Raw genomic sequence first — 26,911 nt, 5'->3', positions numbered from 1 at the left:
AAGCCTGTACCTCCAGTCCTCTACTCCAGTTTTTTAGTGTTTCTATTTCTCCTTCCCTGTGAATATTCATGAACTAGCTTTTATAACTATTCCTGTCATCCAGAAGAAATTGAAGTGGAAGCACGTGTGACTTTTGCCACTTTCCTTTCTGTCCCAAGGATTGAAATAGCCACAAGGAAACTGCCTAGTATGTTATCAGAATCACTTGTTTGCAGTTTGGCAAAGTTTGTGAAGTGGCAAGTTCTGGAGCTGTCTAATGGCAAAATCTGGAAAAGAGCTTTCAGCACATTTGAACTACAGATGTTTTTAGCTGAACTTAAACTCTACTGGAGCTGGTAATGCAGGCATCTTACTCCCTCAGCTATAAAATACAGCCTCACTTTTTTCTGAAATGATGACCTTGAAACTTCTTTGAAAATATCCCCGAATAATAAGATCTAAAAACCACTAGAATAACTCATGAATTATATAACCATGTGAAAAGAATAGAGCCTCTCTCTCAACAATAAAGATTCTCAGAGATAATACAAGGACATTGGTGATGGGGTGATCTGTAAAGGACTCCAAATGTGCCTGTAACCAAAACCTCTTTAAAGTACAGCCTGGGTTAAATAAACAAAGACTGATCATTACAAGCAGCAGTGCTCAGCTGAGTTCAGTCACTGCATATCCAAAGGTCCTGCTGGATGAATATTCAAACAATGCATTCAGCCTCATGACCTTGGACTCTACTAAAGAAAATTCCAGAAGACCATCGAGGTCTGATTTTCCTCAATCTCTCTGGGCAGAGAACGCAGAGATTAATGACCTGAAAGCATAATGCAACAATCTGGATGAAAATATAAACCATACTGAACTAGAGTTGTGAAAAAGGTAAATAACTGCAAATAGCCATAAGGCCACTTCAACAGATATGAAAACCACAGTAGGGGCAGGGTAGGAAAGGAAGGGAATAATATAAAACTGCAGTATCAAATGACAGCACATAATATGCCAAAGTAAAACTTTGTAGAGAATGGACATAAAACTGTGCACACATTGTGAAATTTTGCTGCTGTAGTCAAACTTGAGAAAATGAGAAAATAAGCCAAGAGTTGACAGTACTCCCTACTCAGAAGAGCTGTGATGCTTAACACATTGTTCAAGTACACTCATCAGCTAGAAGAAAGAAACACTGAAAGGAATCTACTACTTTCCTTAGTAGACAAAAGCACAGATTTTGCAAAGATCTCACTTTGAACAAAATATAGTCTTTTTTTTCAGTATCAGTGCTTACCTTGGACCTAGGGAGTCCAAAAGCAACAGCGGAATTTTTTCCTCCACTTTCAGTTGTTGCATATACAGACAACTGCAACCCTGTGCCAGGTAAGCACAAGGACAATGAGTTTATTGATCTGCATCCCACTGGGCACAGTCTGTGCTCTCATGGGATACACGGATACTACACAAAAGTTTCAAACACTGCCTGCTTGGCCAGCTCCAGGCTGGGGCTCACACTCTGCTATGCAAAGTACAAAGTCACAAACCCAAAACCACTCATCCTCCCCCCTACAGTCCCCACTAGCCCATGTAGGCACACAGTTTGTGGTAATTGAGAGTGGGGCTGCTGCAGAGCCCCATCCCCAATGGGCTACAGCTGTGAGAAGCAGGTGAACAGCATTGACAGCAATGAGCCAAGGAGTGCCCAGGTGCACTGACCAATCACCAAGGGACACACAGGTGCAGTGCACGGACATGAAGGGTATAAAAGGTTGGGCTAAAGACCAAGAAGGGCAGACATGTGCAGCCTTCTGAAGTGATATGGTGCTACTCTGTATGGGCAGGTGCTGGAAGCCTTCTGATGGGCTATGCTGTTACTCTGTATGGCTGAATGCTTAAAGCCTTCTGATATTCTATGGTGAGGCTCTGTGTGTTGTGGCTGTCTCAACTGCAACAAGCCCACAGGGCCAGTTCTGAAAATGCACTAAGGACAGACCAGGGGGCCACAACCACAGAAATGCTTCTTCCCAGCACACAGATGCACTGCTCCTTTGCTCTATTTGTCACAGCCCAGGAGCACACAGACAGCTCTGAGTACATGGGACATCCACGCTGATACAACTGAGTGGTCACCGGGAGGCAGCAGAGCATGATTTTTCTTCCCACCCATCCCTGACACTTGTGTGCTTACATCACTGCTGATGTGAGTACAAGCACAGAAGAGTTCATTTTCTCCAAGACCACATCTTAGAAACACACAATCATGGACTGGTTTGGGATGGAAGGACCTTAAAAGACCATGCTACCCACTACTATAGGAGGGACACCTTTCACAAGACCAAATTGCTCAAAGTCCCATTGAACCTGGCCTCAAACACTTCCAGGAATCCACAGCTTTGCTGGATAACTTGTTTGAGTGCCTCATCGGTCACACAGTGAAAAATCCCTTCCTAACATCTAACCCAAACTATCCCCTTTTGCTTTAAAGCCATTCACCCTTGTCCTGTCACCTTCAGGTGCTGGAAGGTGCTATAAGGTCTCCCTGGAGCCTTCTTTTCCCAGTCTGATCTTACAGGAGAGACAGTCCAGCCTTTTGATCATTTTCATGGCCCTTCTATGGACCCACTCCAACAGATCCACGTTCTTCTTATTTTGGGGGTCTGAGAGCTGGATGCAGCACATCCAGTGCTGGTAGCAGGGTCTCACAAGAGAAGAGTAGAAGGGAAGAAGCATCTCTCTTGACCTGCCTAGGTGCTCCTACCCATGTTCTGGAAGAGCCACTTTGAAATAACATCGAACAAAACAGGTACAAGAGGTAAAAACAAGAAAAAAAGGAAAATACACAAAAGATGCCTGATTTCTTTGCATCTTCTGTATTCTATATTTATAGTGGAAGGATATTAGCAAAGTAACATCCATACTTACTCTTCCTGAAATATACTGTTGAGAGATGAACATTAGAAAGAGCAGAAATAATGAGGGCCAGGTATAATTTACATCCAAGGATTTTGGAGACTAGAAGTATCAGTGACTGACAGAATAACTATTTCTGTAGAGATAAAAACTTTAAAACAGCACACAAGTCATTATAACTCGGCTACAGACAGTGTATGACTGTCCTTAACACTCAGAAAATATCCCCAAAAAATTAAATTTCAGAATGTGAAAATTTCATTACTATAACCTTAAGCTTTGTTATTGTATTAAAGAATTTGTATTAAATTCAAAGAGTAAATAGCTCCTGAAGTTTGCAAGGAAGCAAACACTCAACAGGAAAACAAACTTCTAATCACAAACTATTTTGTTGATTATAAAGAGCATTTTCTTTAGTTCAGCCCAGTTCAAGAACAGGTTTCCTTAAAGCCTGGAGAACTGATTTGGAAGAGGAAAAGTCCTTACTTCTAACCTATACACACTTGGCAGAAGAGGCTGACACAGCTCCAAAAAGAAATGGAGACCAAAACCAGTCCGTTCAGACACCAACATAGTCCTACCTAAAAATGCTGTCCAAGAGATCTAACAACCTGCCCTCAGCTGTAGAGGCAAAGCACAGTTTGTTCAGTTTGCTTTTTCAAAGATCCTGAGTAGCTGATGTAGGCTGAGCACACAGTGGTGCCCTTGGCATTCTAATTTCATACAAAAACAATTGCATTCACATTCTCCAAGGCTGCTCCAGGATGTGAACCCAATGAAGCTCAATGAGTGCAGATAAGCAACAGAGTGGTTCAAAATACACACACCTGATCCAAATTAAATTAATCATTTTAATGCAAATTAACCGATTTTCTGATAATTCTCTTAATTTCAATAACAATGTGGTTTTACACATTTTCCACTTCTTCTATGTACTCAGTATTTTTAAACCAATTTTATAATACTGATTTTCTGCCTTATGAACTGAATTCCAAGACATCATCAACAAATAAAACATGACCACATGTTATATATATTATTCACCATTTATAAAAAAGAGTATGTATGTAATTTGTCAGTCTGAACAGCAAAAGAAGTACTAAATTAAGGAAAAGATTATATTGCCATTGACACTCAACACATGAAACAACTATCAATCAATGCAAATCATCTTGCAAGCAAAATAACTCTGAAATATGATCCAAAAAGTTTTAAGCCCCTCACTTACTAAATTAAGTACACATTTAAAATCAGTGATGAAAATCAAACTGCAAACCCAAATATGATTTAAAGGTCTACTAATAAAACATAACAGAAGAACCAGTCAAGAGACAAAGGGTTATAACTCAGATAATAGGCAGCATATGACATCCTTAGCACTTGTGAAATTCTCACAAAAGACCAAGTAACAAAACTTAGAGAATGCCAAAAGCACCTGAGGACAAAAGACAACTGAATAATTCTTAGTTTGCTAATTTATTGTAATTTTAATGAAATTACAGATGTGATTCACATGTTTGTCTGTATTTTCCAGAAAAATTTTACAGGTTTAGTGATAGTCCCAGTGACCACTTTCCTTCTCTTTTCCTTGATTAAAGGAAGTTTTGTTTCTCTAGATAACCACAGCTCATGTCTGCAGTTACATGTATTTTAGTAACGGGATAAGGCAAAGTTTTGATGTTTACCTACTCAAAACACAGAAGAAACCTTTGCAAAAGTTATTTGATGAGAGCCCCCAGATCACTTCAAATTAGCTACATTTTCCCTGGGAGTCTGTCCCTTATTCCTGAAGGCTGTTTGGCAACCCACAATTACATTACCCTAAAGAAATTAATCCCAATCACCTTCAACTCTTTTCAAAGAGTTACAGGTGAATGCATTTTCAAAAAATAGCCAATATACAATTCACCTGAGCTCTGACAAACAACAGGGAAACCGTGGAGTGGGAATAGGTGATGACACCTCACCTATCCCTGTCATTAGCCAGGGAAGCATCAAGCATTTTAAATAATCTTAATGGAGCAGGCCCCAATAAAGCATATCAGAGTGTAAAATAGATAATGAAGACACTGAATAAAGACTGAAAATATTTTAGATTAAAACTAAAAGAGGCCTGGCCTTCTGAAGGCCTGTGTTTATACAGATTGTGCTGAAGTGGATGGAATTTTAATCATTTCATTGGCAGCTCACCATTAACAAAGCCAAATAAAACAACACCAAAAAAAAAAAAATCAACTGCAACCACTCCACATTTCCACACATATATAGAACTGTAACAAAGTAACTGTTGTTTTTTTGAATGTTCCCAGAATTCTGATCTGGATAAACTGACTTAGAGAAATAAAAAAAGAAAAATGGCATCCTTCTCTTTCAGGCTTTTTGGCAGTTGGTAAATTTAATCCTGCATGAGAGGCCACCTCATAAGAAGACAAAGTGTTCAAACCCAGAAGCTTTTGATGATAATATTGCTCATGTAACTTTGACTCTAAACTCAAGTGGGAAGCAGTCATTAAGCAAGTACACAATCACCAGAATTTCTCTAGCATGATGCTCTACAGGCTTTTTCTGTAACTCTAAACATAATAGCATTGTTGGTGGAAAAAGCAGTGGCCACGTCACGTGAAAACAGTCACATGCAAAATCAAAGAGCACTTGTGAAAGTCACATAATACAAGTCACCAGTTATACAGAGATTTCTCCCTCATACACAGAAAAGCATTAAGAATGCAAAGAGGCGGCCAAACTAAATTTTCAGCTAAATTAGCTACATGGAGTTCGTCTTCAGTGACAGACTCAGGAGTTCCTCTGTGCCCATCGGTCCTGCTGCCTCTTCTCCCAGCCCAGGGGCAGGACCTTGGTTCACACTAGACCTTCTCAGCCCACACCCTGGCCTCTTCATTTCTACATGAAGGAAGGAGTCAGACACAAGGGAAGCAAGATTTAACCTATTCAGGTGGCCCTTGGATGCCAGCAGATGGGGATCAGCTCCCCAGCACATCCCTGTCCTAACACAGCGCTTAGGTGGAGATGTGCTACACTCAGTTCTCAGTTTGCTTGGCAGTATTTGATGAGAATAGCACTGAACAGGAAGATCTGAAGCTCATTTACTAAATACAAGCCTAAAGAGGACTCTGGAGGAAAATATTATGCTCTAGAGCTTCCTCAGATGTGAGGCCAATAATCAATCTTTCTGTTTGTCCAGTTTTCACACATAAAATTCAGCCTGCCAGAGCCAAATTCTGGAAATACTTTGTCCTTCATTTGAACACACACAAATTATTCATGCACAAATCTATACAGGAATATACAGATGTACAAGAAATATATTTGTAATGATATATGGATATTGTTGTTTCAAACCTTATCTTTTCAGCTGCATGTTTGTTTCTGGTCTCAGCATGTGTAAGTGAAATTATATTTATATGGAAACATCAAAATCATTAATGTCCTTCAATTCACGGAATACAGAATATAATACTGCTTGTATATATAGAGACAAATAATACATAGTTTGTTGAATGCTATTTCTAACATGAATGACATGTCAACTGTCTGCCTCCAAAGTGTGGTAAGACATCTAAGAAAAGCTATGTAATACCCCATACAAAAATGATGAAAAGCATTTCAAAACAAATGCTATCTCATAAATTAATTCATGTGCTAATTGACCAGCTGCAAACAGCACAACAGGTAACTGAATAATCATACCTTGGAGCAAGTCATAGGAGCAACATGATTTCTAGATGAATGTTGCTTACTCGTCTTGCAATATCCTTGAGTGTCTCTATGAAAATTGCCAAAGCCATGAAGTACTGAGTTATCTACAGAAAAAAGGACAGTGAAGTGAAGGAGTCTCAAAATTAAATAAGCCTGTGGATGTATGAAGTCTGGAAGGAGACAGATTGCATCTCATAAAAGATTATCAAGATACTCATGCAGAGACACACTGGAGTCAGCCACAGCATTGCTGATGGAGTGAAACACAGTAGTGATTGATGGGACAGCCTAAACAAATATGCCCACAAACCAAAATTTTCAAAATGTTCTTTAAAGAAATATGGTAAATATGAAACAGTCAAGTAAAAGCAAATCAGGTCCTTATCTCACCACTGCAGTTGACATTGTATTACAGCTTCCCAGCAGGTGTTCAGGTTAGATTAGGCAGGGTAACATCTAATAAATACATTCCTCCCTACTATGGGGAGGCAAATTAACTGTAAAAACAAACCCCCATCACAGAAAGAAAGAAACACTGTCAAGTGAAGACTGCAACAGAGTCCTGACTGACAACATCACACCAGAGCTTTATTATTGAATAATACTTCTCATTTTATTAAAATAAACATGAGTTAAAAATGGACCATGTGTTGTGATTCGCTGACAAAAAAATATATTGCTTCAGTCCCAAAATAGGAACCAGGATACCCTCTATTTTTCCAGTATAAAAGAACACATTTCCTTCATGAGCATTACATGATCAACCCTAACTTTAAAGCTGAGTTATTTGTGACCTTTTCCTGTTAGGAAGGGCAGGGTGTTTACACATCTGTTGAAACACCAAATCATTTGCAACTAATAATTAACTGATTCCACAAGGTGTTAAGACATGTTTTAAATAAGACCACCACTAAAAAAGAAACCAAGGCAATTAATATTAGCATGCTGCTTGATAAAGCTTCATATTTCTTGGCCATAGCAATCTTCTTTTTATTTTTTGGTTTGTTTTGGTTTTGTTTTTTTTGTTAAAAAAAAAAAAAGCAGAATTTGCTACAAAAATCTCCAATTTTCCGACCAGAAATATTTTTCCTACAGACTAATGCCTTTTTTGCAAAACAATCAAAGCATGGCTATTTGAAGTTGGACACATTCTAGCAGGATAAATGTACCATAAATACTAATTAATTCTTCATGTGACCAACTCTCTCCTATGTCTGTGAGCAGAACTGGAGCCCAGGATCAGAAATCAAACAGAAGCTGATACTTTAAGGAGAATCAACTGTATTCCTTTTAAATTGAAGTTTTTATTTTTTCAAATAGTATAAAGAGATTTATCAATTAAGATGAAATACATAATTCAGTGAATTCTAAGATTCAACTAGGTTGCTGCCATTTAAGATGAAAAAATTCAAAAATAAAAGTATGCAAAATCTTGTATTTAAATATTCACTCAAGACTGTCAATTTCTTGTCCTGTTAATGGAATTGCATGTGTTGAGGAGAAAGGTATCCAACAGGGCATGGGGACACACACCCAAGGACAGCCAGGGATGTTCAGCTGTGTCACCAGTGCCACCACTGCTGCACAGCAACCCTGCAGTGGCTGAGCCTGGGCATGCAGAGCTGTCCCACGAGTCACAAACGCTGCACAGGGAAGGCTTTGCCTCCAAAAACACGGATTTAGAGCTGGCAGAACAGGCTTCACTGCATCTGCCACTGGATCCTTCCTGCTCTCCTTTCAGGAGAAGTTTGTCCAGAAAAAGGTAAATCATTAGATTGATTCCTCTTGGTAATGGCTAACTACCAGGGCAAGGACTTCTGTAAAAGCCATCAGTGCCCTAACAAGGCTGAAATATTGGAAAGAGGAGCTGCCTGTTCCACTCCAACTTCTCACTCAAAGATCTCCTCAATCAAGGAACTGAAATCCCCATCTTCAAGGACAAAAGATAACAATTAATTCCTAATAATTAATTCTCAACAATTAATTCTTAAGTGGCAAGGCACCAATAATTCAAGTCACATTTCTGAACTTGCATTTCCAAGTAAGATATTTTGCCTCCTAAACAGAGAAGGGTCTTCAGGTTGTGGTGGTTTTGTTGCATCTTTTTCTCCCTTTTTCCCTCCAGTACTACAAAGTGGTCACTGCAAAACAAATTAACTTTCTTCTTATCAAAGCAAGCTCTCACAGAAGTAGTCCCTGGTTAGGGGAGGATGACAGTTCTGAAGGCAGCAGGATTGGGATCAGGAACTGTAGCATGCACCTTGGCTATAATCCCCAGCAGCTTCCTTCAGAGGTGTAATTACAAGGTGGAAGCTTGACAGCCTGTCCCCAGAAAGGTACTGAAAGGAGAACACAGACACCCATCCAAATGGAGACAGTGAGGAGCTCTGGCTGCACCTCTCCGTGCCAGAGGGCTGAGGTGCTGACAAGGGAAATGCTGTGCTTGGCTCTGTGCCCCACAGCTGCTGTGCTCCAGCCCGGGGTATGGGCAGCAATGGGGCTCCAGGGAATGGAGCCCCCCAGACTGCTGTGTATGGCTGAAGGCTGGTTTACCCTCTCAGAGAGCAATAATGAAACAGGTATTTGGAGAAGAGGCTTGCTATTGCTGCTGCTGACAGAGTAACAGTTCAGAAGTAGTTAAGTGGTCATAACAAACAGGTAAAAAACCCTAAAGTTCATTAATAGTAACACTGGAGGAGGCTCAGCACGACTGTTAACATAAAAAAACCAACAGCCACTTTCTTCTACATCCTCTGCACCTTCATTAAAGCACAGGCTTGCAAACTCAATGTTTTCATACCGAATTACAGAGCTAGGTTTCAAGGCAAACATATGTAAACATCCATTAGGTAAGTGTTAATAATTCACAGCAAGATGCCAGCTCTCCAGTAAGACATTTAATGGGCAAAGAGACCATTGCAAAAGGTCCTTGGAATAAACTGGACAACTTTCAAACAAAGGGATCTCCTTTCTGTATTAGTATTGTTCATCAAGACTTAATTTTGCTGCTCTTGAATATTTTTAAAATAAAAATGTTTCTACCTAATGTTTATATTTGTGTATTTAAAATCACACATATAACCTGTTCCTTTTCTGATGGTGATTCCTCTGCCTTTGCTAGCCAAAAGGCCAGAATGGGGCGGTATCAAGTGTCAACCAGGATTCAGCTGCCTACCACAGGGGGTGGTACCCTGTGGAGGTAGGAAACAGCTACCACAGTACCTGGGTAACTGATTCATCCCAGGTACTGGGAAGTAGCACCATCCCACACACTCAGCAGATTGATGGGGTAACAACAACACTGCCCAGGGGGATCAAAAAAGATTGTATGACACCTCTTGGGAAGAGGAGTAGAACTGCCCCAGGGGAGGAGCTGTCAGAAACCCAGCCAGCTGGGACAGGAGCTCAAGTGGGTGAGCTGTCCCTACAGGGGCAGGAGCTGAACTTGCTTCATCTCTGGGTAATCTCACACATAAAGGTGTCAAACTCCTTTCACAGCACAAGCATCGTCCAACACCACCCAAGTAAGCTATACCATGTGCTAATCCAAACAGACTTAGTTCTGTAGAAATAAAAGTAGACTGATCCTTAAATACAATCACTTTTAATTTATTATTGTGACTTACCAGATTAGCAAGTTTTATTATATTTCTTAGCTTGGTCACTGTGGGACTGTGGGCGCACTACTTTGGGACCTCAACAGACCTTGTGCCACAGCCATACACTGCATCAGCTTCTCAGTTTAGAGATCCTTACACCATACACCCTACACAGTCTCCAGGACTGGGAAAATCTGATGCCTGTGGAAAGGGAGGCAGGAAGGTAACAAAGATCAGTATTTGCCATATTCCTCCTATCACTGACCCTTGTCTAGAAGCTAAAGAAAGCTATATTTATATGCAAATTACAAATACACAGCCTTTTCAATACAAAAAACAGGTAGAAATCCTGGGCAGACTGCTTTCTTCTCAGTTGCTCTGGTCTTCTCTTCCCTCACCTTTCCAACACAATGCTGCTCTGCTTACATTCATCCACAACGCTCTGCAAAGGCACCTTGGCTTTGACAATGCCACCTTTTTCTCTGTAGCATTCCATTATATCTCAGCCTGCTATCACACCAATTATTAAGCATTTTCCTTCCTAATTAGTCCCATCCTCTCCATCATCCTCATCTACTGCCTATGTTCATTCCACCATGTCAGGTCTCTGTCACACAGTTTTCTGCACTGGGAACTTCTCTCCTTCTCCTCTCATTTCTGAAGAAATTACCACTAAATATTATTATATTATATTAATTCTATTTATTGTTATATTTATTAATATATTTTATTATACTTCTTATTATGCTTATTATTACAACATTATCCCCATGCTTTAAGAATCTCTAAAACTTAGCAAGGCCAAACATCTGCTTGCTGAGTCCACTATATATCACAAAACAGTCTGTACAAATCTTGGTGCAATTGTATTGTCTTTATTGTATCTATTGTCACTTATGTAAAATTTCTGGAAATAAAAGTCACCTGTGTTTATACACCTTGTACAGTGATGTCCTAACCCACAAATAGGGTGCCAAGATACTATGGCAATGTAAAAATCACCTCTGCAATGCAGGGTGACCTGTGATGCAGAGATGCCCACACAAATTCCCTGGATTCTTTATGGATTTGCACAGGGCTGGATGCCCATTTCTGTCCCTCAACCCCCCACAGTCAGGGCAGAAACAACAGATACTCTTATCACTCACTTTTACTGTCTCATCCCTAATTTGGGCATAATCCCAATTTAAACCAGCTATCTAACATCTAAATATCATTTCTCTAGGCTGTGTGGTTTCCAGAAATAACTGATGCTGCATCCCCTTCCCCCATCAGGGAAACACACCCAGCAGCAATTGCCAAACCCAAGCCCCAGTGCCCTCCTCTGTAGGGCCCTGAGGCACACAGACCCGGCTCTCACAAACCCTGCGTGCATCAGCCACCACATCCACAGGCTCATGTGTAGCTCTGGCTTTTAAAGCCTTGTCCCTCCCCAGTGCTTCAGTGAGCACCCCCAGGCAGCTCCTAAGGACCAAGCAATCACTTGCCCACTGCTTCTGTCCCACTCTTTGGGAGGAAGTCAAGAGATACTCCAACAAGCATCTGAGCTGTGCATACTGTAAATAAACGATATATTTCTACAGAGTGGACGTAACCCTCATCCATACCACAGAGGAGGAAGAAGGAATATGCAAAAACTTTCTTAGTCCCTGCAGCAAAATCTGTAATTGATCCTTTTCCAAGCTGAGCAAATAAATTTTTCCCTCAATGGTCTTGAGCACTGTCTCAACCCTTTTAATTCAAATATTTCCTAAAAAGCTGGGAAGAACAAAAGCAAAATCAGAAACAGAATATTTCCAGAGTTATCCTAATACAAAGCATGCATAAAAATATTTCTTCATTTCTTTCAAATACAGTATGTTAGATCCTCTTCTACACATTGATGTTGCGCCAGTTGAGCACAATTAATTAATTCCTCACTCTAAAGTAAAGGCAAAAGCCCTCCAGTTGTCTTTGGGAGCAAGTGACCTGCAGCTATTTGACCTCACAACCACCCCTGTGCCTCACTGTTTGGGAAGCTCCTCCACGGGAGGCTCTGAAGGAGCTGGGTCAGGACACCCAATGTCACCTGGAGCGAGCACCATGGTGCCTGTGGGGAGCACGGAGCTGTGGAGCTGCTGTACTGGGATGCAGGGCAGCATCCCACTGACTCCCCACAGCGAGCACTCGCACATGAGGAGCCCTGGCTCTACCCACTGCAACCTTCACCCACCCAGCTCTGCAGGGTCTCATCTCCAGGAAACAGCACCTCAGAGCTGGGAGACGTTTCCTGACAAAATTAAAAATATTGACAATAAAACCTTGACTTACATTATTAAGAAATAGTACATTTTGTATTATTTTCATTTTCCCTGACATTGTGCATTGCAATGTTGTATAAGTAACAGCTTTTTAGTAACCTGGACTCCAGATGTACTTAAATTATTGTGGAATGCTTAAATTAATATTTTTCAATGTGGTAATCATTCAAGTCAGAAAAAAATACAGACACAATGAGTATCCCATGCAAAAATATAACACAGCAAACATAATTTCCAAGTTTAGAAAGAAAGAAACAGTTTATGTATTAAATATAAATATATTTTACAGTCAAATTGTTTTGCCACAAAGGTTAAATAATTCCCCTGCAGTTCACAATTTCAAGCATCCCAAAGTACCTCTAGTTTCCTTTACCCTTAATGTGCTCCTAAACTCTTCTCCTTTCTCCCATCAAATATTTGCAGCCTGACTTTCCTGGGCAACTACACCTCACAAAGGATGTGATAATATAGAGATGTAATTCCCAATTTCTCTCATCCAGGGTTCAATTTCAAGCTTCATTAAGGTTTGACAAATAAATTAGAGTGCTTTGCCACTGCACACAATAATCTTCACTTCTAAGGCAAGCCCTAGCAATTCAACTGCTTATCCTGAAATATATATATGACACTGAGTGCATCAACACTCAAAGCTTGGAACAACTAACCCAGTTCCACTTCACACCATGCAATCACTGATCTACAGATCTCTGTTCAGTCATCCCAGTCCTTCCAAAATCTTTCATGCCTTTCCCCAGCAGGGCTTCTCTGCCAGAAAAGGCTGGGTTATAAAATAACCAAAATAGTAAAAAAAAATTTTTTAAATAATCTTTGGACCTGATGGGAGGTCCCATTACACTTCCCACATGCTGATTTTTCTGTGTCCTCAACAGTTCAGCAGCTGCTTCTGCTGCACCAACACCCCCAGCACTCAAACACAAAAATGGATTTGGAAGCAAATCCCTTCCCTTGCTCTTCTGGCCCTTTCTCACTGGCTCCAAGGGACATGCCATGCAAACTCCCCTCTGCTTTTCTGTTTTCAGCCTCCTCTACTCTTAGACTTTATTTCAAGAGGGGTCAGCAAGCAAGCCCTTCGGTAGCTCCCCCTGCTATGTACCTTCAACAGAAATCCCCACATTCTCCTTGGGAACATCCTAACAAATTGCTCCCTTCCAGCTTTTCTTTGATTTGGCCCAGATGTTGACAACCATATTTTTTCTTTCCCATTGGCTTCCACTCTACCTCCATCTGTCTGAGTCAGATCCAGCACAAGAGGCCAGTCACCCTCTTGCAGAGCACTATGGTCATTAAATGCCTTTATCTCAGCTAAGGTTGTGTGTTTCAAAAAACTGTAAGGAAGCCAGAAATAAATAATTCACTGCAGTAATCTTATTCTTTTCACCCATAATTCAAGTTAATTCATCTTAAGCCTGCTATCTTCAGCACGAAGAAGTTCTATAGTTAAATCTCATGCTGAAAGCTAAGTCCAAGTAGCTGGACTTGGTCCAAAAGAAGGGGCTCCAAGAGCTCAAACCACTTAGGAAAGGTGTCCTGCCACCTGAGACCATGGCCACCACAACTGCAGTATGGCCATGAAGATAAGCTCATTGCTGCTCCCAGTGCTTCTATTCCCAGGGCTCAACAGCTCTTCAACCTGCCAGGTGATGAGGGATCTCTCTATTCCCTACTCCATCATCAGGACTCAGCAGCTTTGGCAGAAAAGTTTGTGTTTGTGGAGCACAGGCAGTAAGGATCATGCCCTGTTATCTCCACCCACCCCTCCTGCAGTGGCACCTCACTGTCCCTGCAGGGCTGCAGCCTTCAGCAGCCTGCCAGGATAAGGGAAAGACTTCCCTGGTAGAAAGCAAAATGCTATCTAGTTTCCAGCCAGTTTGTCAGACAGATTCCCAAACCAGGCCTTCAAACACCTGAGAGCTTTGCTTAAAAATGATTTCCAGAAAGGAAGCCCAGACAATTATAGCAGTGCAGCCTAGCTCCCTCTCTGGAAGCCCCCTCCCAGCCAGCTATAACACATAAATTACCAAAGAACATCAAGTTACCAAAGAACAGCAGATACTCTCTTTTTGATTTTGGCACCTATGCCAGACCCCATATTCTATAGCAATCAGTATTTCCATTTACCATCTGATCAGCTGGATGCTCCTGGTTAAAAGAGCTAAAGGGAATGCATTTGGACTTCAACAATGCACTGATACAGCCTTCAGATGTGTTTCTAAAAAAACAAGCAGGTAAGCTATCACAAGCAAAAAACAACCAATCATAGTAGAGGCAAATATAATTTAGCAAGTTATATCTACCATCACAAAACAAGCACAAACAAAGCATGAACATTTGAAACAACAAAAGCTGAAAATGCTACTAAAATTTAAAACTGCACAGGGAAACATATGAACAAGGCTTAAATCCCTTTTGCTAAAAACCAGTATTCAGTTTTGTGGAAGATCTCAGCATTATAGTCCTTCTCTAGGAAGGAAGAAGAAAGAAAGAAGGCTCTAATTACAATAACAAAAAATAACAATACAGAAGATCTAGATTAAGATTTTTTAAAACTATCAAAAAAATTTGGGAACTCAAGGTTCATCTTCAGAAGTGAGTCAAAAGCTTCAGAAAATCTCATTGCAGAGATGATGGTGAGAACTATTCAGGGAGCACCGAGCACTGTGGCAGCCAGGACAGACCATGCACCGCTGGGTGCAGCCCCAGCCTTGCATCTGCCTGAAGCACACTGAGGGCCAGGTGGTGTGGCAAGCAGAGCCCCAGCGTGCTGAAGCACGCCATGACCTGAGCACCCTGGGCTCAGCACTCCCAGCAGTAAACCAGGACATCACACCATGAGCAGGGCAGGGCAGGAACACCCAAGCAGGAGTCAAAGCTCTCCTCTGCCCAGCGGTGGTGGCACTTCAGTGGCAATCCTGCTTTCCAGCTGATGTTCACTAAGCTACTCATTTACCATACTGTGTTGTCTTCTGTGTTGTCTTCCTTGTTTCCTTCCATTTGAACCACACAGCTGGAATCACCTTTTCTTCCTCTTATGTTCTGGTCCATGAAGGAAAAAAGTACTTACCAAGACTGCAAACACTTATGAGTCCAAGCTTTGTTCTACTGTGGGCAAGATCCTTCAGTCAGCCCATTTTCATACTCCATGCTGGAGGCTGAACCTGCTTGACAAAACCTTTGCCAGCTAAATGATGACTTGCCAAAGTAATTTCTCAAGAGCAAGGAAAAGACACACAGGTCTGATACTGATCAACATGCTTCAGAAGCTCAAAAAAGCCCACTGCTGCATTGTAAACAGCAGCAAATTATGACCTGTGCTCCTTTTAAATAGCAGAATGGAAGCATTTATTTCAGCAAGCCAATTTGGTACCAGCTTTTTCCAGGCTGTGTGGCCCCATCTGCCTATTCCAGTTCAGTTTAGCTCTGACTGATCCCAGTTACATAACTGTACCCTTAAGCTCATAAATCACTAGGTCAGTATCAGGTTAAACTCTTGCTGTGTAAGACAATATAGGCAAATCCTGAACAGTCCCATTGCCACACCTATTTTTCTCTGTGTTTGATGCAATTCCCAGCTCAAAGCTCGGCAGGAAATATCCTTTCCTTCTTCCATTTCTCTCACAGGTTATTTTTACTTTTATAATGCAAGATGACAAAAATGAAATTTAGAAAAGCTAAATTGACAGCAATGCTTCTGTACCATCATTTTATTATAGGCATTGAACTGATGCGTTTTAGGCAGCATATCATATGGCCTGTCATAAGCACACTGAGCTACCATGAAATGGTAGGAAAAGTTAACAGTGTTCTACCAAATGTTCAATATTTTTAAGTGTAAACAACCCACAAAAACAGACAAGCTCAATGTCAGAACAAGTATGTCCTAACAACACAATGTCCTAAAGGTGTAAGCCCTTCTTACCCTGGGCTCCCTGGTGCTGGAAGAAGCAGACTGGCTTGGTTAAATGAGGTGGCAGGAAACCAACCTGGCAAGTAGTTACTGAAAGTTCCCTGCCAAATCCCTGCTGAAGTTCTGCTAGGGCACTGTCTGTCTCCCTCTGCAAAACACTTGAATTTCAGAAAGGTTTGGTTGGGGTTTGTTTTGAATTTTACTGACACCTTTAAAGAGCTACTGTGGCTTACTTCGCATTTGTGAGACACCAGCAGAGTAGGAGTGAGAGTAAGGATATGCCTCACAGAGTAGAAACACACCAACAGCTTTGGAGAATGATTGAATGAAAGAAATTACTCTTCCTACAAGCCTGCTTCCAATGCTGGTGCTGGAGAGCATCATAATTTCTGCAACTCAGCAACTTCTGTCCCATCAAAGGTATGTTGCAGCACAAGGGAGAACAGCAGTTTTCATTCTACTGTGGAAAGAAATTATACTTGGGAGTCACAGAATCACAGAAAATATTAGGTCAGAAGGGACCTCTGCAGGTCATCTGGTCCAATTTTCTACTCAAAGCTGGGTCTCATCTTCAAAATTTGATTGAATCCTTTGGGCCTTGACCTGTCAAGGACTGAAAATTTCCAAGAACAGAGACTCCACAGCCTCTCTGGGGAGCCCATCTCAAAAGTTAACCACTCCTGCTGTGAATGCTTTTTTACTTAGACCTACTCAAAATTCCTCATGCTGCAACTTGTGACTGTCATTGTGCAACTGACAATATCCAGCTGCACCTTCTCCTTAGTCCCATGTAGGTAGTAAAAGTGGATTTTCATTCCCCCTTGATTCTTCTCCAGGCTGAAACAAACCTCATCCTTTCCTCATGCACTAAGCACCCTCATCCTTTAAGTGTCCTGATGGCCCTCCAGTCCATTTGCTCCAGTTTGTCAACATCTCCCTTGTAGAAAGAGCCCAGATGGGGCCCCACAAGGGTGAAGTCCCTTCCCTTGACCTGCTTGCTACCTTTCTGCTCATGCAGTATGCAGATATCCTGCTCTCCACATTACACACCTTCCACAGCTCACTAAATGATAATGATGGTTAGCTTCTTTTCCTTTGGCCCACATGAGGTGGTGTAATTTATCTGCATTTGGGCTAAGAGACAGGTGGGAGGCTCTGTCACACAATTTACTCCAAGAAAAGTATGTTTATCTGTTACATTCACTCTGCCTCTGTTCAGGAGAGGTTTATGGAGCAGAAAGGCTCCATCTGAGCCTTGGCAGGGTGAGGAAATCATATGTGCTCATACCTCAAGAAGAGAAAAGCGCTGAGAAGCCTTTTGGACAGTGTGCCAGAGACCGAAAGTACGTCAATTTGCCAATGTAAATCTTACCAACTATTATGCTAAAAAGTTTCTTTAAAATTCTCCATATATGTTGGCTGCCAATTACATTGGATTCCTTTAGTGAATACAGAATTAAGGCCCTTTATCTCTGAAATATGTAAAACTTCTAATTGTGTCTATTTAAGTAACCTGGCTGCCTCATTCTCCTGGCTTGCTGTGGTTTGGTACCCACTCCCTGGCAGAGCCCACTCTGTGTAGCATTTCTGAGTCCACTGCCCCCTTCTAAAGACCTACAAGACCTGTTCCTGTGGTGTGCTGGAACAAAAGCTGTCACTGGATGCAGACACAAACACATGCTTGAGAAACAGTAGTGAAGCAATGAGCAAGAGGCACGCCATATTTTGTCAGTAGGAATGTTATGGAACAGCCACAAGAAAACTCAACCATATTTTTCTAATTTATGGTAGAGTAGATAGAGTCTTATTTTGGAGTATGAAAATGTAATTTATCCCAATCTCTCTTTCCCCACCACCCCTTTCAAACAGAAGTCTGCACGGTCATCAAATTAAATTAACAGCTAAATAGAGCTGATTTCCAACCAGGACATTATGAGGATTTAACCTTCCTATACACACATACACTTACAAAAGGAATTGTGGTGATGAGATTGAGAGCAACATATTACCCAGAATCCTTTTAAGATTGAAGACAGGGGAAAGAGAAAAGGGATTGATTATGGTTTAAGAAGGGCAAATTTGAAATATGAACTATCAAAATAACAATATTTGAGAAGTGACAGCAGATGTCTCAATTCACATTCTTTAGCTTCAAATTCTCCCATTTCACATAATTGTTAGCTGGCCCCAGAGCCTCATAGCACTGTATAAAGAAACAATTGCACATCTTCTAAAAACGGAAGATGGTGAGATCTCTTAAACAGCTTGCCCAAAGACCCTATTGTGCCAAAAATTTTATGGGTTTATTCAATAAATTAAAAGGAATACCTCCTGTGGGAAGCAAAAGACATAACAGAACTGAAAACATTTCCTGTAGGAGGAGTATTTTTAAATTTTTACAGAGAGAGGCAAATGAAAACTGAACACAGCACAGCCAACTGGTTTCTCACCACATTAGTCTCAGTAGGGTGCTACTCAACTGAAATTACCCTTCAGAGAAAAAATGAGAAAGTAAGTGCTCAGAAACGATCTTGCCATATTACAACAGTGGCAGAAAACAAAGGGATAAAGTAAATAAAACCTGAAAATAGAAATGGAAATTTTGTATTAGTCCTCCTCTTGCAAAATCAGTTATATGTGCTCAGCGGAGGTACATGTAGTTCCACCACTGAAAATCAAGTCCAGGCTAATTCCAAGGCAATGCAAAAGAAATCCTAATTGCACTAAAAAACCTAAACCTAAATCCTTCCTTTGTTAGCAAGGTCTGCAACACACTTTGTACTTTGCTGAAAACCAGTTTGTCCGATTATGAGAAAAGTACTTATCATTTGACTTGGCCAATCCAAATAGCAGGCAACAGCTACAGTAAAACAGCTTTTTTTTTTTTTTCTTTTTTTTTTTTTTTCAGTGTGAATTTCAGGTGATGAACAAGACTCAGTATCTTCCTTTTTAATTCTTGGCAGGGAGGATAAAGGAAGCTATTGATAACAAGGTGTATTAGAAATGGATAAAAGACATGCCCAACATAAAAAGGTCCAAGTGTGTGGAACAGAACTCAGAACCTAAGAGGAGAGAAAGAGAAAAGCAAGTTCCTGGCAGCCACAAGGAGAGTTTGTGCGTTGGACTGACTGCTCATGTGCCTCCTCACTACGTGCAGTGCTCAAAAATCTCTTTCTGACCCCACACACTCAGAGTCCTCATGGGTAAATAGTGTAAGTAAGAAGGTCTTTTCTTTGAGAGGATACAGATGAGATGAAGTAGGAAGATCCAGAAAAGACAGTTCTGGTTTCATAACTGGGGATGCTGATGCAAGCTGTTCCCATGGCCAGGACTGTGAGGATGATGACCCAGGGATGACAGCTTTAGGGTGTGAAACTGATGCTTGGTTTTATGAGCCAGAGACCTACTACAGTACCTAACCTACTTAGGTCCAAAAACACAAACATGTGGTACCCAGCAGCTGGTTCCAGTACAACAATGTGGCAAGCATCAGGCACTGGAAGCTCATCAAATCCTTCAAAAACAGTCTCAACTCTCCCGGGGATTTAATAATTCTTAACTGACAACCGGAGTGGAAAAAACATGTAACTTGAAATAGCCAGTCTGTACACATCTAGGAAAAACTAAAACTCAACCAGAAAGCCTCCACATACATTTCCATTGACATGTATTATTGTTACAGGATAAGAAAAGACTTAAAAAATAAGAATTATTTTGAACAAGCACAGCTTAAAAATTTGTACACAATAATTAATACAAAAGCTTTAAAGTGAGGTGAAGAAAGTAAATTCCGAGGACTGAATGGTAGCTAAAGGCTTGCTTCCTTCCTGATACTCTGGTTTGATTAGCAGTCACTGGCCAAAAGGAAGGCACACATTTGAGTACTCTGTTGAAGTCTGAAAGCTCAGTACCTTCCAAAACTGCCCAATGAGTTGCAAACTCAAATGAAGTCTGAACCTTGCTCTGAACCTCCTTATTGCTCTCCTTACAGTTTCTACAAGGTGAATGGAAAATTTGGCCTCTTCTCCCACAATCCAGACACCTGGTCCAGTTAGCAACCAGTGGGACCCAGGATGCACAAAAGTTGCATTTTAAAATGTTAGCTTAATTTCAGTGGTGCTTATGCTCTCAAATACTGTGCCACATAGCCAGAGAATTAAATATGAGCAGCGTTATATCATGTCTAAGGAGACTAAGACAGGATTGGCATTATGATTTTGATTTTTAGTACCTTTTTTAATTAAGATTTTAACTCTACAACTCTGACACTAATACACTGAAGTTACTACTATGCCATCATGACTGTTCTGCCCTACTTGATCAGAACCCCCTGCTGGCTTCAATTATGAAATTTACATCTGGAAGGAAAAAAAAAAATCCCCCAAACAGGCTTAACACTTGTACAGCCTTAATACTTGTACAGCCAGAACACTGTAGAAGAGACTTCTGAAATGTTCTTCACCTGCAAGCTGTCACAGCTGCAGTTCTTTTCATGCAATAGAGTCTGCAAAACTAAATGTGCTTCAACTCCACCATCAAGTCAAGACAGCAGTCTGGGTTGTTAATATTTTAGAGGTTACTCAAAATTACTTTTCAGTCTCATTTCTATTATTTTCACAAGTTCCTTTCCCATTACTTAAGCAATGCACACTTGAAAAATTCTGTCTGTCCTAGCCATCAACCCCCATATTCTCATCCAGTGTCTTCAGACGTAATTTAGTCGAGAATGGGAAGAGACCACTTGCCAAAATCGGAAATACTGAATATATTTAGTTCCTTTTAGTTGCATTCCTGTCATGAGAGACCCACAACATTCCTGCCCACCAAATTTCGTAATTATAGAACACTTACAGCATTGAATGGAATGGACTCAGGCTGAGACTAACTAATCTGTATGTCCAGTGGTTTGGAATGTCTTAGGAAGGAAAATAAAGCAGAACAGTGTTTATATATATATTCTCTCCAGAGCCGAGCAGTTCACTGGTAAATACCAGCACATACAGTTTTTAGTTTATAAAAAAAAAAAAAATCTTCCAAAGTCCAGTTCTCACACATCTTATTAAGAAGACCCCTCAACAGAAAAAATGCAAGTTATAGATTTAAACATGCTACACCCCCATTTTGCTTCCAGGACAGTTAATCAGAGCTCTGTAAGGGAAAATGTTCCAATATGTCTTCTATCCATACAGCAAAATCTCTGGGTTAGGTGTCAAGGTGCTTAAGGGTAACAGATACTGCTCTCACAATTGATGTCCACCTAAACCACCACTGACACAGCTTGAGGTCGTTTCCTCTTGTCCTGAGAGGAGAGAGGACCCCCACTTGCTACAAGGAAAGAGAGAATCTACACTGCCTTTCCAATGAATTTAAACTCCTTAAGTACCAAGCCAGTGAATTTACCAAAGCTGACCTGCCAAGGCACCTGTCACCTGAAACCTGTGCTGTGAACGTTCACTACTCCTGATGGCCATGCTATAAAACAATTCAGCTAAACCAATGTTGTTCTGGTAGTGCAGATTAGTTTCTCCAACATCCTTGCAGCTCATCACAGCTTGGCCAGCCAGCAGTGCAGGAGACACCTGGACAAATCCTGGCTTCTCCCCCAAGACCTGGTGAGGAACCAGGGCAACCTTCCCTCCCATGCCATGGAAAACTCCTCCTGTAGTGCTCAACGGCGAGCAAGTGGATCACAGGGTAGGTCAGGAGGAGGAGGAGGAGGAGGTGTGGAAGGCTGAGCCATCCACCCACAACCCGACTTCACTGAGAAGCAAATTGCAAGCTAAGGATGCTGCTCCCTGCCTCACAGGGGCCAGGCATGCAGGTGGGAAGGCTGCAGATGTTTTGCTACCATAACTTTAAAATCAGCTCTCCCCCCAAAAAAGCATACTAGTTGGAGATGGTAATGTTTAACCAGTCAGTAACACACAGATTATGACAGCAAAATCATCAGACCATATAAATTTAAGTGTGCAGATTTGGTTTCTCACAACAAATAGATTGCTTGGATACATTCCCATGATTTCCCTTATTTTTTATCCACTTGCTGTGGCTTTCCATTACCATTTTTAAGACAGAAAAATAAGCACAAGAATTAACACAACTTGAGACTTCACACAGATCTATTAATCTTGAGCTATTCTGGTGCCAGCAAATGTATTTCAGCCAGTCAGTCAGTGTAAACACTTGCATCCTTAACTTGTGCAGGTCTACTCAGGTATGTTAGCATAAATGTATGATAAATTTTGGCAGAATCAAGGCATTAAAGTATTTCTAGGTATTTTTACCACCTTATCCATGATATTTAGCTTACTTAGAGACTTACCTGAGCATATGAAACACTTAATGAAAGGATAATAGACTTAATTTTGCAAGTGAAAGTGAATTTTCTTTAAGGAAAACGGCATAAAAGGACAGCTGAGATCAGATGGGAATTAAAGATTAATGCTTTTTTTCCTTATTAAAAATCTCCCTTGGCTTTGTCCTGCTGAAACCACTGGAAATGTAGTTGCTGATTTCCACAGACCCAGGAAAAGGTTTTTTATTTAAGCAGCTTATATACATAAGCAGAAAATAGAAAGGTGAAAGAATGCTTGTCAGAGAAGTAAAGTTCTGCCAAAGACTAATCTTTATAGTTGTAAAAAGGTTCTTGCGAAGAAAACAACATGTCAATAAAGAACTGCCAGGTCACTGGGCAGTGAGAGACACATCTGTCAGATGATGCTTCACATTCAAAAATCTGTGGACCTAAGAATACAGGGCAAACGCATTTAGGTGTGACCTGAAATTGGAAATCCCCTGTGCATTCAGGCATTCCATTAAAAATTATTTATGAATGGTGGCATGAACTTAGCAGCAACCTTTCTCTCCCTAGGCCAGTAGACAGGCTTGTCATATAAAATGCAGAAGTCAAATAATTACAATGAAAAAAAGGTAAAATAAGCAATCCATTTTATTCTCCTGGCATCATAACAAAGCCAATATGGGCACTGTGGCCTCATATACAGAAATCTCAGATCAGTGGGGCATGCCTGCTGTAAAACCTGACTGGAGCTGGGCCAGGTGCCCTGCCCCTGCAGCCCCAAGGTGCCAGCTGTCCCAGGGCAGGATTCATCCAGTGCAGGCTGCAAACCCCACCTTCAACGTGTCCCTGTGGATGCCACCACACTGATCCAGCTTGGGACAGGTGCAGGAGGTCTGGCCCAGAAGTTATCATTTTGAAGGGGTTCTGATGGGAAGTTCCATGGCATTTTTACTTCACTTTACTCCTTTAAAGATTAAGGTAGTGGGAGAGAAAATAATTCCCACACTTATCTCCTGGTCCATAACCCTGTGGCTTCCACAGTGGGTATAGAGCAATATTTCCTAAAAAGGGCAATTATAATGAAGGTGTAGGAATGAAGGTAAAGAAAACTGATTTTGCATTTATTTTATTCCCAACTTACAGGATGGGAATAAAATACTAAACTACAACTAAAACTTTCAATGTTTATTTTCATTAGGCAGTCATCTATTCAGTTGTTTTTTACAGCCAAGTAAAATCATTACTGTGATGTATTTAATTTCCTAAGCTGAACAGAAATGGAACTACAGATTTTCTACTGAGAATACAATAATTTGAATAATGGGACCTTTTAAAGCTATAATATTATAAACAGTTACTTCCTTTTCACCCAATAAAATGTGGGTTTTGCCACCTCCTCAAGCACACTTGCTTTGCCACAGCCAGGATGAAGCTGTAGAGACAAAAAATCATTCACTTAAAAAAATGCACCTCTTCAAATAAACACTAAATAGGAAGCAAACAACTAAGTCCTTTTTTAATAATGCTATTTTATAATGAGACCAGACTGAATGACCATTAGGATGCATCCCTAAAATAATAGGGAGAACAACAAAAATATTATGTATGAGCAGTTTCTTCTAAAATATAGATTTATATAATTTGTAGATGTCTTTGCTGAACAACTAAGTTCATGTCTGTATAACGTCTTGAAATAGCAACTCTGAAACCAGCGAGTATCAGGTTAAATGAGAACTGACATAAAATTCACAATGACAACACTGGCCCACTGCAGGAGGCCAGCACACCCTGCTCCTGACATCACAGCCTTACCACCGTAGCTGCTGGGACAATGACATCCCTCCCAAAAAAAAGGGTGAGGTGTTAACTATTTAAAAATGCTCAACACACACCAAATTAAGGAAGAACCAGTACTTGGCAATATGCAGTCTGAAGATGTGATATGCTGTGTGTTTTGACACACAGCAGATCTGAAAAAAATGCCCCAAGTGTCCACCACCACAGATTCAGTGAAAAAAAGGAAGATCTGCCTAGATTTACATATCAGAAGCCATGCTGTGAGTCTTGGACCCAGTAAGGAAACTCTGCACAGAAACCTTATGTACATTACACTTTTTGATAGACCTTATAACATCATTAGTGGATAAGCAGCAAACTTACTCTTAAGTAGTGTGATCACTTTTTATCTCACTGTCCACTGGAGGTTTTTATCCTTGATTAGTGTGATCACCTATTTTCTCACTGTTCACTGATGCTACAAATCCCACAAAGTTCTTTGACACCATGAATTTTTTACTATTTTAAAATTCAAGCATCAGGATGAAATATTGCTTAGAGTAACTTCTGATTACAAGACTTCATAATAATCCATTTTTAAAAACTGCTAAGATTCTTCACCACCTCTTTCAACCTTAGCCAGCATGTGGATGTTGCCAGCATGCCTGAAGTTGCCATCCACATGTTGACACTCCATTCCAATTGAGACACTAACAACTTTTACACTCCAAGCAGACAGGGAGATATGAGAGCTCAGGGTAAGATGCAGCCTTTGCCTATGAGAACTGCATTTTGTGATCTTGTGCTTTGTATCATGATGCCCAGTTTGGCTTTGATCTGATATTGCTATGTAAGGTAACCATTTTACAAGAACTTACACATCCCATGGCAACAGTGGGTCTGTTTTATTGGTGCATCTAATTATTACCAACTGTGTATAATAAGTTCATCTGAAATGGAAACGGAAATGGAAATGCTGTTTTCTGATCCCAGTTCTCCAGAAAGCATTATTAAACAGTTAAGCGGGAAACCTCATCACCATGAACAGGATGGAGAAATTCTCAAAACAAAAAAATTTCTTCTTCTTCTGCTACAAAGGGCTCAGCATAACCAACTCGATGAGCAATTGCTACCAGGAAACAATGCCACATTTTTTGAAAACATTCATCCACATGGTATGGTATCTGCAGCCCAACATCGATGACGTCCAAGTTAAATTAATAAATATTTGCATTGCAAAGTTGCATTTGTCTTGGAATACAATTATTCTTCATGTGGTACTGACACATGTGCATTTTCAAATAAATCACAACTCACTGGGTGTGCGCACATTAAAAACAATTTGTCTATCTTGTTAGAAGCCATCACGTGCTTTAGGAGGTGTGAAACTGGGAGGGGAAGGTTTTACAGGCCTGGGACACATACACACGGAACCCGTCGAGGGAACCTCACATATCCGGCCGTCCAGCGCCGCAGATGCCAGCTCCCGGCACCAACACCCGCGCCGGCCTCGACGGCCCCGCTGCACCGCGCACCCACCGCGGTGAGGCAGCCCCGCCGGGCCGGGCGGCGGCAAACACGGGGACGGGAACGGGGACGGGGACGGGGGCGAGGGCGGCGCGGCGTGTGCCCGTCCCCGGGGGCGGGCGTGCCTACCTCGGATTTCCACACGACGTAGGCGGCGGGGCGAGGCTCGGGCGGCGAGGGTTGCCCCTTCCTTTGCTGCAGCCAGCGCCGGGGCGAGGAGAAGATGCTGTTGGCGGGGCTGGCGGCGCCGCTCAGCGCCAGGGCCGAGGGGGTGCGCGCCAGGAAGGGCAGCTCGCAGCCGGGACTGCGCTTCCCGCGGAGGCTCTCCTCGTCAAAGAGAGCACTGCCGGGCGGCGAGCGCTCCAGTGGGGTGCAGGGGGTGGAAAAGGAGGCGCCGTGGGGCGGCGGGGCTCCCCGAAGAGCGCGGCGCTCCCCCGGGGGGCTGCCGGCGGCCCGCGCCCGCGGTGCCCGCCCCGCGCCCTCGCCGTCCTCCCGGCCGCCGCCGATGATGGCGGGGTCGAGGCTGCGCGTCTGGCGGAGCCTCCGCTTGGAGAGGCTCTTGGCGGCGGCGGGGGCGGCGGCGGCCGGGGAGGAGCAGGAGAAGACGCTGCTCAGCAGGCTCTGCGCCGACATCGCGGCGGCCGCTGCCCCGGGCACGGCGGGGCGGCCGGGGGTCCTGCCTGGGCTCTATCTGCCTCTGCCTCCAGCCCCCGCCAGGGCGGCGCGGAGCGACCCTCGGGGCGTTCTCTCGGCCGGGCTCAGCCCCCGGCAGCGCGGCCCGACGGCGGCACAGCGGGGCTCATGGCGGCGTCCGGCGCTGGGGCTGCTCCGGGGCTGCCGCCGGCGCGGTCACTTTGCTGGGAGGGAAAGGGAA

At 42.0% G+C, this 26,911-nt stretch overlaps 1 protein-coding gene across 1 annotated transcript in view; it reads right to left on the bottom strand.

The window, feature by feature from the left end:
- The window catches only part of ARHGAP6 (Rho GTPase activating protein 6), a 310,769-nt gene extending 284,099 nt beyond the window's left edge, over positions 1–26,670 (bottom strand). The window contains exon 1 of the mRNA XM_063147746.1: positions 26,167–26,670. Coding sequence (XP_063003816.1) covers positions 26,167–26,670 — 504 coding nt within the window. The remainder of the gene's footprint in view (positions 1–26,166) is intronic.
- Between the last annotated feature and the right edge of the window lie 241 nt (positions 26,671–26,911).

Source organism: Melospiza melodia, chromosome 2 (genome assembly GCF_035770615.1).
Source record: "Melospiza melodia melodia isolate bMelMel2 chromosome 2, bMelMel2.pri, whole genome shotgun sequence".
In the NCBI taxonomy this organism is placed as follows: Eukaryota; Metazoa; Chordata; class Aves; order Passeriformes; family Passerellidae; genus Melospiza; species Melospiza melodia.
This window is presented reverse-complemented; position numbering and strand designations above follow the sequence as displayed.